The sequence below is a fragment of the Pseudopodoces humilis genome, chromosome 4 (assembly GCF_049639895.1).
Source record: "Pseudopodoces humilis isolate 2021_Gansu_Grassland_sample_001 chromosome 4, ASM4963989v1, whole genome shotgun sequence".
NCBI classification, from domain to species: Eukaryota; Metazoa; Chordata; class Aves; order Passeriformes; family Paridae; genus Pseudopodoces; species Pseudopodoces humilis.
This window is the reverse complement of record NC_142203.1, coordinates 53,508,458-53,521,228: the sequence shown is the minus strand read 5'-3', so window position 1 is coordinate 53,521,228 and position 12,771 is coordinate 53,508,458. Positions and strand designations below refer to the sequence as shown.

General features: G+C 36.3%; 1 protein-coding gene across 1 annotated transcript in view; it reads right to left on the bottom strand.

The window, feature by feature from the left end:
• SV2C (synaptic vesicle glycoprotein 2C) overlaps window positions 1-12,771 on the bottom strand; it is an 86,008-nt gene that overhangs the window by 31,019 nt on the left and 42,218 nt on the right. Inside the window, exon 4 of the mRNA XM_005532510.2 lies at window positions 53-186. Coding sequence (XP_005532567.1) covers window positions 53-186 — 134 coding nt within the window. The remainder of the gene's footprint in view (window positions 1-52; window positions 187-12,771) is intronic.

Below are 12,771 nucleotides of genomic sequence, written 5' to 3'. Positions count from 1 at the left end.
TTTGGAATGATTTTGAAATTTTTGAATCTAGAAACCGTTTAGAAAGTTATACCTCCAGCAGGAACCGTGGGCTCTCCGGCATAAAGGTGAGGGCCACCACAGAGGAGACACAAGGCAGTGCACAGACAATCACAAACACTCGCCAGCTGTGGAACTGGTAGGCAGAGCCCATGCTGAAACTCCATCCTGTGGAAGCAGAAATTCACAAAATGTAGACAAACAAGGAGTATTATATGCATTGTCCTATACATGCTGCCTCTTGGAGATTCAAAATGACAGCTATATTTAAATGAAGCCTGACTGACATATTTCCACAAGTATCAGTCATCTGAAAAATAATTTTACAAGTGACTTTTAACCTTTTGCATGTGACTAGTCATGCTGGAAAGTGGTTGTATTATGGATGAAAGACTTTCTTATGCAGGGATGAAGAAGTTTCTTTCAATTCTCTTAGCAAAATCTGTATTAAGGTAGTTATTTGAACCAAAGAGGGATGTCATCACCATGCATAAGAATATACATACGAAGAAATCGTTTTCTGTGCACAATGGAAATGGAGAGACTTAAAAATCTACACATAAATCATATACTTTATGGAATTACATAGCTTTCCTTAAGATCAACTTTTTCTACAAAGTTGATTTCAATACTCTTAATAAAAATCAGCCATGTGAAACGGGAGGGCTGGTAGTTCAGCATTTTAATAAAATACCTTGTTGATTGGTATATTATGGCTGGACTATTGAAATGTTATAATTGTAAGAAAACTAAGAATTTACAGCAGAAATTTTCAAGTAAAATTTTCAAGGATAACTTACTAGAAGGTGAGGGGAAGATAAGAATAATGGTGAAGGACAAAAGAGTCCTTTTGAATTCTTGTATAATGAAAGAACTGGTATACTGGATGAATCTATTCTTTGCTACCTGGACTTTCTAGGCAAAAGACATAGCTAATTAAATCTGTCTGAACATCAGTAAACAACTAGTAGGATGCAGTACCAAATGACATGTTAAATTGTCCTCCAAAGGAGGTATTTATGCAAGAAATGTAAAGCGTATTTTGGAATGTGAAGATTCTATGCTGTGGATCACAAACACATTAATTACTGGGGAAAAGATTTCTTTGTCATATTAATGTACTAACATACTACCACATACTGAAAAATACTGTCAACCTATTATTAATTTTTATTCTTTATCAATGTTTTGGTGAAACATCTTAATCAGCAGGTGTGGGAATGTGTTTATTTCTGGCCTCCTACAAACTTCCTGTGTTTCTGAAATTATATCAGTTTGCTCTACAGCTTTTTAGCATGGGCACCTTTACCTCAGGGAGAAGGGGATAAAATCAATAATAGTATTGACAATAATCTTGGGATCCCATGTTACTTTTAAGGCTCCATATGGACATACTTTACTGCTCAAAATGTCCTTCCAACTAAACAAGGATGTCTAGAAATTAATGTTACATTTTATCCCAAAATAAAACTTTGAGTTTGGAGTTAAAATTTACAAATAAGCATGTAAATAAAACAAAAACCAAGACATAGAAGTGTATTAGGATTCACTCTTTTTGATTTTTGGAAAACGTTAACATTTCATCTCATGGAATTTCAAGTCTTAAATTATATGGGTGTCTTTTGCATCTAAATTGTGAAGGGAACAAAATAAAGAAAGGTTTACAGTGTGTTAAGGAAGCAATTAGAGACCACATCTGTGTCTTGGACATTGTGTACATATTTTATTCTAAGAATTAGAATAAAATTCTTCATTACATAATTTAAAGTAAGGCACAAAATCACCTGATGTAGAATTTGAAAAATAATTTTTTGGTGAAGGTAATTTTTGGTCTGATCAGTGAGTTGATCTGAATCTCTGGGCAGTTGTGCAAGCTGCAGGGAAGGCAGCACAGGATGGGTGTTTTCATCTTTCAGAACATTCAGTATCAGTCACTGGCTTTTTTTGTTACTAGAAACTGTTCCAGAAATACTTGAAGCCACTGGTGTAGTTAGGCAATCTGCCTTTCACAGCTCCAGCTCATATTTTGTGAGATTAAGCTGTACAAAGGGCAGTTCTGCAGTAAATGAAATCAACCAGGTTTTATACCTGTTATAAAGCAACAGCAACATCTTGTGCTCTGTATTCAGTCCTGGAAAATTCTCTTGGTAAGTTATTTTTAGTTGTCATTTATTAATATAAGTGAACCGTAATACACTTAATTAAAAGCAATAAATGCACTGTTCATTCTGCTGTCATTGTGACAACCTACAAAACCTCATTTTTACTCCTTAAAATACCTGAGGGATTTTTCAAGTGAAATGTTCATTATAGTTTTTATTGGTTTTGTTCCATCTTTTCCAATATGTACTGTATTAGCTGCTGCAATTTATCTTGTGATTTAATGTATCTGCTGAATTAATGATAAAGAGGAATGTCAGGATTATAAAAAGCAATTTGTAGGAAAAACCTGGAGCTGCAACAGACCTTTCTGGAGATTGTTCCTCCCATCTATTCCAGCACCAGCACTAGATCAGCAAAACAAACATGTAATCCAAATGCACAGCAAGTTTGGATTTATTTTTATATTTAACACATCCTTTTTCCCCAGGTCATGAGCTAATCTGGATAATGGAGCCATTAGTGCAGCTCTGAATTTAGCTCACAAAGTGGCTTTCATTCCTTTTGTATGCAAGTCTTGAAAATAAATGAAATCGTGTTCTTGGCTGTAAGTCAACCTCCTTCTCCCCTGATTTATGGGAAAATAGCAAAGGCACAGCAGCACTACATGGCTGCATCCAGAGCCCTGCTCAGCAACTGGAGCCAACCTACACCCTTGCTCCATGGCTATGCTGTATTTGAGAGTCATTAATCTTGAGAATGGGGGCAAGTCCCAGTGTTTTATAAATTGCAATACATTTGGCCCAAATGCATCTTGGGGGTAGTGTATTGTAGAGCAGCCCAAAACCTGTGATGGCTGAATCTGAACCTGCTGCAGGAACCTGCTAAATACCACCCTCCTGCTTTCCTGGCTGCTGTGAATCACAGACATGGCAATTACTGATTACAGAAACACAGGAGCACAAATCAAAATGTACAAGATGCTAATCTGTATCCAATCACAAATTTATGAGTTGAACAAAATGTCAACAAAACTTAAAAACAGCATACCATCAGCTCCATAATATTAATGTATCAAAAAGATATTAGAAAATGCTTGCTCCAAAGGAGAGAGAAAAGAAAATTTGTCATAAACTTTCTGAATATATAGAGGGGATCTTATATCATAAGATGAATTTTAGTAGTATATAATATTTGATAAACAGCAAGTCTCTTCAAGCATAAGGATCCTCTCTTAGAGGAGACACGTTAAGAGAGAGCAGATTTATGGGGTTTATTTGCTTAATTTTCCACAATAAGGGTTGCAAGGAACATGATAGATCTCTAAAAATACATACATGTTACACTAAATTGCAATGTGGGCAATGAAAACGGATGCCCACAGGCACTGTATAAATATTGGCTGGCAAGGAGACAGTTTATATATACCAGAGGAATAAAGTTGTGAACATCTTTCTAAGACACTGAAGTTGGCAAAGAAAATCCTATCAAATATTGTTATTTTATGGCATGGTTAGCTAAAGACTGAGCATTTTGACAATTTTTGTTAGTCATTCAGTATGAATAAGAGGAACTAGTTTCATGGCAGTGTCATAAATTGCCAAAACCCGACTTTTCATAGATTTCTGTCTTTTACTAGATCAAAGGAGGGAGTAGATATAAAAACATACTTAAAAATGAGATAGGGGAGAAAGAGAACTGAGGAACTTGGAACTCATAGACTGTACAGTTTCTTCCAAAGAATTATTTATATGATCTTATAGCTTTTCTTATTTCTCTTTTATCACACAACCCTTGGTCGGATGCCATCTTTCTAGCCTTCATTCTCAATGTTTTTGTTTGAAATATTTACGGTAATCAAGAAGCATGATTGCTCTAAATTGTCACTTGGTGGCACTGTTACCGTACTCAATAGAAATTAAGCTTAAAACTATTGCAGGAAGACTTTTGCTATTGAATGCTGCTGTTTTGCAGAAAAGCTAAAGCATGTTTATAAGGACTGAAAACATTTTGAAGCTTTCGTCATTCAAATACCTTATAATTGTACTTAAGTTTTTTCTGTCCTGGCAGTACCAAGTTTAACTGTCAGTGTCATCCAGGATTTGTGACCATATATTGTAGTGCTACTCATTACAATAAAGGTGAAACATCAGTGAAACTGAAAAAAAAACTTCAGGTAAGCTGTGCAGCTGAGGAGGATCTGATACACATTTTTACAAAACTGGATGAAAACCATTATTTTATACAATCATAGAAACGATGTTTTCAGAATTTTTCTATGTTGTATTACTGTGAAATTCCAACAGTGCAAAGTAGAACACTTGTCTTTTTTGTGATTAAATTATTAATATCACATGGGAAAAGTAGTGTTATTTTTAGCCTGTATAGATAGTTAGATACTCTACAAACCTGGTCTCAGCAGGTCAGCTGCTGGTAATTTCTGAAGAAAGAATATGCAGGCTGTGATGCAAGGAAATTAACAAAGACGCACAGTTCTCTTGCTAAATGCAACTAGCCCTTGAGGATCACCAGTTCAACTGAAGAATGTAAAAGTGTTCAACAGATGTATTTTGCAAACACATTAGATTCAGAGCTGGTCTGCTGACACTTAAAACCGTGATGAGAAGGAACAAGGCATTTTCTAAAGACACATTTCCTCTGTCTCAGAGAAAGGGGTTTGTAAGCACAGACTTAAGTCACTCTGTGCTGGCATTGGTATCTATCTGAAAACCTTTGAAAATCAGGTCTCCAGTCACTCCAGTGGCAGTATTTTCTATTCAGACAATCCCTGGGACAGCTGCAAGAAGAGCCAATCTTGCATAGAAAACAATTTGCTCTCAAATGCTATCAAACACATTCCTGCATAGCACTGTAGTCCTGGTGTAGTAATTCTGATCTGTGACATCAACAGCCCACTTTTTAAATTTCTCTAACACCTGCTGTAGAACTGCCCTGAAAAGTTTTACTTTTTATTAAGGAGGAAGTTTGTGTATCCTCATACTTCAGAAAATTATATTATATATGTGCCCAAAATTTGAGGTTTAGTAATGACAAGTAAGGCTTTCACTAAATTTTATATATGCTCTGCAGAATACTGACAGAGCTGTTAGGTTTGTTTCCTTGACATGGAAATGCTAATGTAGGAGGCCTGATAGGAAAATAAGAACCCATAAAAATCAGTTTCAAATCAGAATATTTAGAACTGCTGGGGTGGAGGTAGATGTAGGGGGAAAGTAAGGGAAATTTATAAGTCATTATGTGCATGGTTTGAAATGGTCTGTCTGAAATCTGACTTCCATTTGGCTCTGAATTATAGCTGTATTAAGATGCTGTGAGTCATAGTAGTCAATGCAGTCAAGAAGATAATATGTAAAATGAAGGAGAGATGAACAGACTTAATCATATAAGAGAATTAAAGCAGTATCCCTTGTAAGAGAACTGACTGCAGGTACCAAAGAGTCTGGTCATGTTATTTATCTAATCTTGGCAGATGCTAGAAGTGGCAAAGGGTGTCTAATTACCAGTCTATTTTTGATTATGAAACATGAATCACTCCTGCCTCCCTAGTAGGTAAATACTAAAACCTGTAGGGTCTTGAAGAAGGCTGTTTCCAGTACTGGGTCTAATGGGAATGGCTCGCCTGTATCTTGAGTTGAACAAAGGAAGCTATTCTTTCACTTCATTTTTCTTTACTGGGAAGGATATTGGGCCAGCCAAATAAAACAGAGACATGAATATGACAAAATCACTCATTATCCATTCATATGTTATGAAGTCTGGCAGGGCAGAAGAGAAGCTATACAGAACCAGAGTGCAAGGACTTGCAAACTAAATTGACCATTATAAATTTTCTACATATTCACCTTATATACTCTCCTTCAGGGGATTATCCCAACCATTCAGAAGTTATAACTGTTCCAATAGGTATAACAAACAAAGGCAAAAGACTAAAAAGCATTCACAAGAAGCAGCTTGTGGTATTTTCAGAATTGTTTTTGCCTCTTCAGCCCTTACTATATGACTGAAAAAGTATGATAGCAAGAGCACTCACAGTTCACAGAGCTGTACAAATTCCATTTTAACTAATGTAAAGCAGCACAAAAACAAATTATCACCTCTATAGAAAACAGCATGTTAAAAACCAACAAAAAATTTAGTACAGTTTGCAGGAAACATTCCGTCTTGAATGGTAGCTGTAGGAATTAGCTGACATCAAAACAGTTGATAGGAGATAAAGATTTCTCTGCCTCTTAAGTTATCTTGCACAGAGGCATACAAGTTGTTTATTCAATTTAGTTTGTCTCCAAGCCACCACCCTCCATAACATCATCCATATATATGGCAAGTTTTTGGCAATCTGTAGTGTTTTATTGTGGTTTTTCTCTATATTTATATAATACATCTCTAGCTATAAAACAGGAACAGTAATTCTTACCCAGGTTAAATCGTAAATCAATGCTGTAACACCTCAGTAACACTGAAGAGGTGTAAAAATAAGATACTAATTAGTGCCAAGGTACAGATAGTTTTGTAAGAGACTGTACTGTTAAAATCCCTGAAGAAAGACATTGACATGAAATGCAAAGCCATTATTCCATAAGGGGAGCAGGAAAAGATAGACATCATGTTTTGGGGTGATTTTATGATGATAATTTATTCCTTAATCACCTGCTTTATACCCAGGAATGGCTGCTGTAGCTTTGGGAAGGCCCAGGAGTGGGGCTGGGAGCCTTGGTCTCCTGCACATCTTGGTTCAAACCCTCACTTTCAGTGTGCTTCAGGCAGAGTGGACTGAGGCCACATCGTTCCTTTTGTTGGACTATGTTTTTGCTAGATTGCAGCAAGAAGGTTATGGGTTTTTTTTCCCTTCTCCTAGTCCAGAATGGTCTCAGGAGTTTTTTTTCTTTTCTCTTTTTTTTTTTTTTTCTTTTTTCCTTTTTTTCTTTTCTTTTTTCTTTCCTTGAACAGTTTCAGCTTTGGTTTGGCTTTCTTCTGTCTCTTCAGGGAGCAGGCGGGGGGCTGCCCCAAATCCAAGACCTCAGAGAAGCTGAACCAAGCAAAAGGTTGAGAAAGGAAAGGACACTAAAACCACACTAAAAGCAGCTTCGCAAACTCCCGTTCCTCCCCTTTCCTGAGATGAAGAAGACAGCCACCAACTCTGCCTCCCGGCCACTGGGTCTGCTGGGGGGTGGGGTTAAGGTTTTGAAATTTCAGTATCTAGCATTTACTCAATCCTTTTCTGTGCTTTGTGGGCACCCTTTTGGTATTGTTTTTTTGGTTTTGTTTTGGTGTTGTTGTTTTGTTTGTTTGGGGTTTTTTTGTTAATAGACAGTTTACTTTTTTTTTTTTCCAATTTCACTGGCGGGCATTCATTTCTCATTGGCAAAAGGGTTTACTGGAGCCCTTCTCTTCAGAGGAAGCACTCATTTTAGAGTGTTTTCTCCTAAATTTGTCTCCAAATTGAGACACATAGAATTTGTTCAAAGTTTCTGCTTGGTTTCTTCATATACCTGCACCTCATTCCTAGGAAATTTAGGGCTGCTATCCAATACATTTTTGACCCAGGAGATGTGCTTGTCTGATGTGTGATTACCACACAAAACTTCGTAAGCCTTTCCTAGACTGATCCCGACTTCAACTATTCATTCCACCCCACAATATGACTCTTCATGAAAATAAGGGCTAAGAGTAAAGCTTTCCACTTAGAGGAAAGGAACAACGGATGCCATTGATGAGGAGTGGAAACAGGTCTGTGATGCTCTTCTTCTGCTTGTTTAACCTTGGCCACTGAGAAGTTTCCATCCTCAAGCAAGGGAGAAATAGTAGAAATGTTCTTTGGTAAGACCATCTTGCTGGTGTAATGTCTCCGCCACCATGCAGGATACCATTTTGCAGCCTAGGAATTCTGAATACAATTGCAATGCAACTGTTCTATAGGATTGGAAACCTGCCAAAAAAGCACTTCCACACAACATTGCAACATCTTGACTTTGATCACCATTAAGAGTTTTTCCACTGCCCTGTCATTTTATCAGACTTCAGACACCCATTACCAGGAATTGAGCCTGAGTAACTTCAACATGGCTTTATTCTGAATGCAAATATCATTATATTCCTTGAGAAGTGGGCATATGCTCCTTGGTTAATGAGCACAGATTTCGAAAGCTTGCTAGTGCATATCTCTAATTTTTGCCTAGATATTAAATCTGTGTTTCTAAAATATTCTACTTTGTGCATTCTCAAAATAATTTTCTTCCTCTTTACCCCATAGTTTATAAATAGTTTACAGATAGTTTACAAATCAGAGCAAAATCTCTCCTGAAACTTAAGTGGATTGCATACTCCTGAAATTTAAAATAAGAAATACCGCGTAGCTATTTAAATTAAGTAAATATGCATATTACAGGCTAGAATGTTCTGAACTTCCTTTATGTGCACTCATGGCCTTGTTCCGAGTAAACTGTCCAAGTCTGCTAGAAATGAGTATAGAAAAACACAGGTCTACTTTTGTCTAGGGTTCAGGTGCAAAACATGAAAAGAGCTGTGATATGTAATCAAAAGTTCAAATGTTTTATTTTCCTTTAAGTGTCTACTTTTGTCACATTTCTGCATGTAAATTAGATTTAGAAATTTTTCTCCTTTTAGTTAAAAACTTAATATAACATTATATGGCACCATTTACAGAAGAAGCAAATATTTTTGTTACTGCTCTGATGCTCTTTTGTATATATATTTCGAATCTTCCTAATGCCTTTGTAATGTCATTGACTTAAGGAAAAAAAATTAGTGCTGAGATGGTTACAGGTCAGTAGTTTATATCCTTCCTGAATTTAATGACTACCAGACATTTTTCAAATGTATTTGTAGAATACTACATAACTAACTAAGGCTACCTATGGAAGAAAGATCCATTTATCTTAATTTTGTGTGTGTGTGTGTATCCATATGGTCTAGAAGCATTTTGTGGAAACCCTGCTATCAAAAACCAGCCATAGCTGAACTTTCTTAGTTTGACAATCAGATAAAAATGAGCATAAAATTTGAAATATTTTTTTCCAATATGAACAAAATCTATTCAATAACTGCATTAAGTTTACAATGAGACTTAAAACTGTAAAGATGATGTTTTAAGTACTCTGATATAAATAAATAAATAAATAAGAATAGGCCACCAAGGGTTAATATGTAGCTGAAAAATCTCATTACAAGGCCTGTGGCACATAATTGATCTGACTGGCTGACTGAGTCAGTGGCCCCAGAGATTTATGTACTCATGCATTTCTACATACAAGCCATTTCCTGGCTTGGGTCTGGCTCTGTGCAGCTGTTCAATGAGGGCACTTCACAATCTGCAAAACAAAGAGTAAAATCTGCTAGCCACAACACTGACAACATTACAACTTAGAGGCTTGTCAGTCTAAGAAAAGGTTATGTCAAGCTTTCCAGAGATGATGGTTCAAACAGATGCAATTAATGTCAGAAGTGGGGGAGACAGCATGTTAAGAGATGCTGCTGTCAGGGCTTCAAAATAACATGGCCAATGTTGGCACAAAGACTGTGCAACCAAATGTCACTGAAATGTGCTTCAAACTTTGCATGAACTTCATTTGTATGTAACTTTAAATTTCTGGAAGGTTTTTTACCTTCATTCTCCTATGTGTGCTTAGTAGTTTTCCACTACTTTGTTTAAGAACTGAAAAATAGCTTTGTATTAATTTTGAGGCATCTGTTTGGACAGTGCTAAAGAGTACAGTAAGAGTAAATCATTGAGAGCAGACAGAATCCACTTGTATAAGAAGACAATGTAACATTGTCAAATGTCCTGTGCAGTAGCCATTATGAACAAAGTCTATAAGGAAACACTTGCTTGCAGTAAAATCCCCTCATACTGTTGTCCTACCCATACACAAAATACAGATACAATGATACCTATGTGTTTCTTTGTGGCGCCCTCCACTGTCTATCCACGGCCCTGAGATCACAAATGGTGCTATTCAATGTGATGAGTTGTTGCAGACACTACTAAAAGCAGCAGTTAGATGTGGAAACTAATTGAAAATGTAAGTGTTCTTGTCCTGCTCCAGGACTCACAGTGATTTATGTGCCTCCGGACTAAGGATATTTAAATAATGGGTTCATGGAAAAGAAGGAAAGAGAGGCAATTAATCAAAAAGGACAATCAGTAAAAGGCACAATGAAGCACTGTAGCTTATGAAAAGAAAATGGGGTGTCCTTATCTAGCTTAATGTAGAAACAAAACATTAATTGAAATGCTGGAACAATATTTGAAGAATACCAAGAAGACATGTTTTTTACCAGAGATACACATTTTACCTTTTGTGCGCTGCACGGTAACAACAGAATATCTGTGCAGTTCAAGAAATTATTTCAAAAATTAACTCTATTATATTCATTAATTTGAAAGGTGTTGCAAGGAAAATCTGATTTTCAGTGAGCATTCAGTGCTGTGATTTAAGTCTTATTTCCTTTTTTTGCTATTTCACTTGCCTCTTGTTTTCTCTTCTTAAAAATAATTTTAAATGAGAAGGAGCAATATCCTATCACTGTGAGAGAGAAGGTAGACTATGCAAGTACTTTATGTGATCAGCTTATTAGCGCCAATATGCATTCTAGAAATTATCTTCTAGTCTAACAGCAGTCAATTGAGCAAGCCTGGTCACATTTCTGGCCTTTCTGTACATACTGTGAAACATCAATCACAAGTCTTGAATTCAAGCCTTGGTCAAACTTTCAACAAAATATTTTTTACACACTTAAATCAAGTACTAACCATTCTCAGTCTCTCATAGTGGCAGTGGGGTGGTGGATTTTGTCTATGAACAGTCACAGTGTTTGAAATGCAATTATCAAAGGAAACAATGAAAATATAATATATTAAGAAAACAGAGAATTCTTTCTTTTATACAGCCTCATTACTTCCTTGAGAGTCTAGAAGCATAAAGGAATCAAATATTTGTATCAGATGGAATTTAATAATGTTTCTGTGGGAAAATAAAACAGTACAAAAGCCTTACCTTGATTCCTTTATCTGCAATTTCTTACTTTTTTATTATATGGCAGTGCAACTTTCATGAAACAGCTAAGAGGGAGACCAAAACTTCCAATACCTAAAGTCAAATTGCCCCAGTACAAAAAAGAAAACAATACCAACTCTAACAGCAAGGGAGGAAGAGTGAGTGGTAGAAAGCAGAATTTCTTCACCTTGCCCAGCACTGAAGCTGAGGAAATTGGGAATGGAAACCTCAGCCTAGAGCCCTCACTATGAAATCTCAATGCTTACCACTGCTCAATTTATACTGTTTTCTGCTGACATCTTTGTAAGGTGTAAAAACAGCTGTCTTGGAAATACTAAGTGCACAGACACTGTAAGGGAGGTAGATCAGGTCTTGCCATATTTTTGTACAGGTTCCTCTCATACAAGTATGAGCAGAAAGAATACAGTCAGATGCTGTATTCAGATACTCTGGTGAGCATGGATTTTTGAATAGATCACAATGGAATTACTTTCACTAAAGTACGCATCATTTTCAAAAGTAACATAAAATATTTTCCTTTGAGAAAAAGTACAACCAAACTTCCTGAAAAAAAATCCAATGTCATTTGCAATTGATTTTGTTAATTTTATTTTAAAGGCAACTGGACTGCAAATTGAAAAATTATATTCCAATTGTATATGCAATCCCTAGACAGAATACATTATTAAAGTGAAAAGAAACTGTTACTAAAAGGACAACCACTAAGTCCTTCAAAGCAGATAGCTTTACAAGCCATAGAAATAATATGGAAGTATGGTTAATGAATATACACTGTCCTATTACGTTCCAGAGGAAATTAATGTATTTTTGTATATGCATAATTACATTAATTTTTCATATGTAGTAGAACAATTACCACACGTAGGTTTTTTTGTGATTTAACATTAAAAATATTAACAAAGAAATCTTACCAGATTAGCATCTTCCTTGTTTCTAAAAGTAAAAAGCAAGGTTAATGCCTGATACTCCTGGTCAGTCTGGACAGGTTTCTAAGGCAGCTTTTTTAGCCTGGTAGTAATTTTCCTTAAATTATATTCAAGGCAAATTCATTGTGTGAAACTGAATTTTCATTAAGAGTGAGGCCGGGAAGTTGACAATTTTATTGTCATAAGAATGATTGACTATTACTATGGTTTCTTTGGAAAATTATGTTTATGGCATTGAACAATGATGTTTATGACAACAGTCTGTTCACCTATGTGTCAGTTCCTCCACAAGCATTCTTTGAAGCCATTAATCTACTTCAATCAAATGTCACAGGAAGTAATACTCCCAAAGATAGTCAAATTCTCCAAAGCCTTGTGAAATATGCTGCCCAAGCAGAGAAGAGAGAGTCCGTTGGAAGATGAGGGAAAAGGCTGGAGATCAGTGGTCCCATTCAATCCATTGGCTTTGGCACTGGTCTGACCCAGGCCTAAAAGAGTTGCCTTCTACCTGAGAGCAGCTAGGCCAGAGCAGGGCTGTGTTGCACCAGGGTGCACAGTGAGAGTGTAGATATCTGGGTGTTTCTTACAGCAGCCTTCTGGGGGAAAGAAAGGGGAACTATAAAGTCTGTCGCAGAAAGGGACAAAGGAAAAGCAAGGAGAAACTGAAAGGA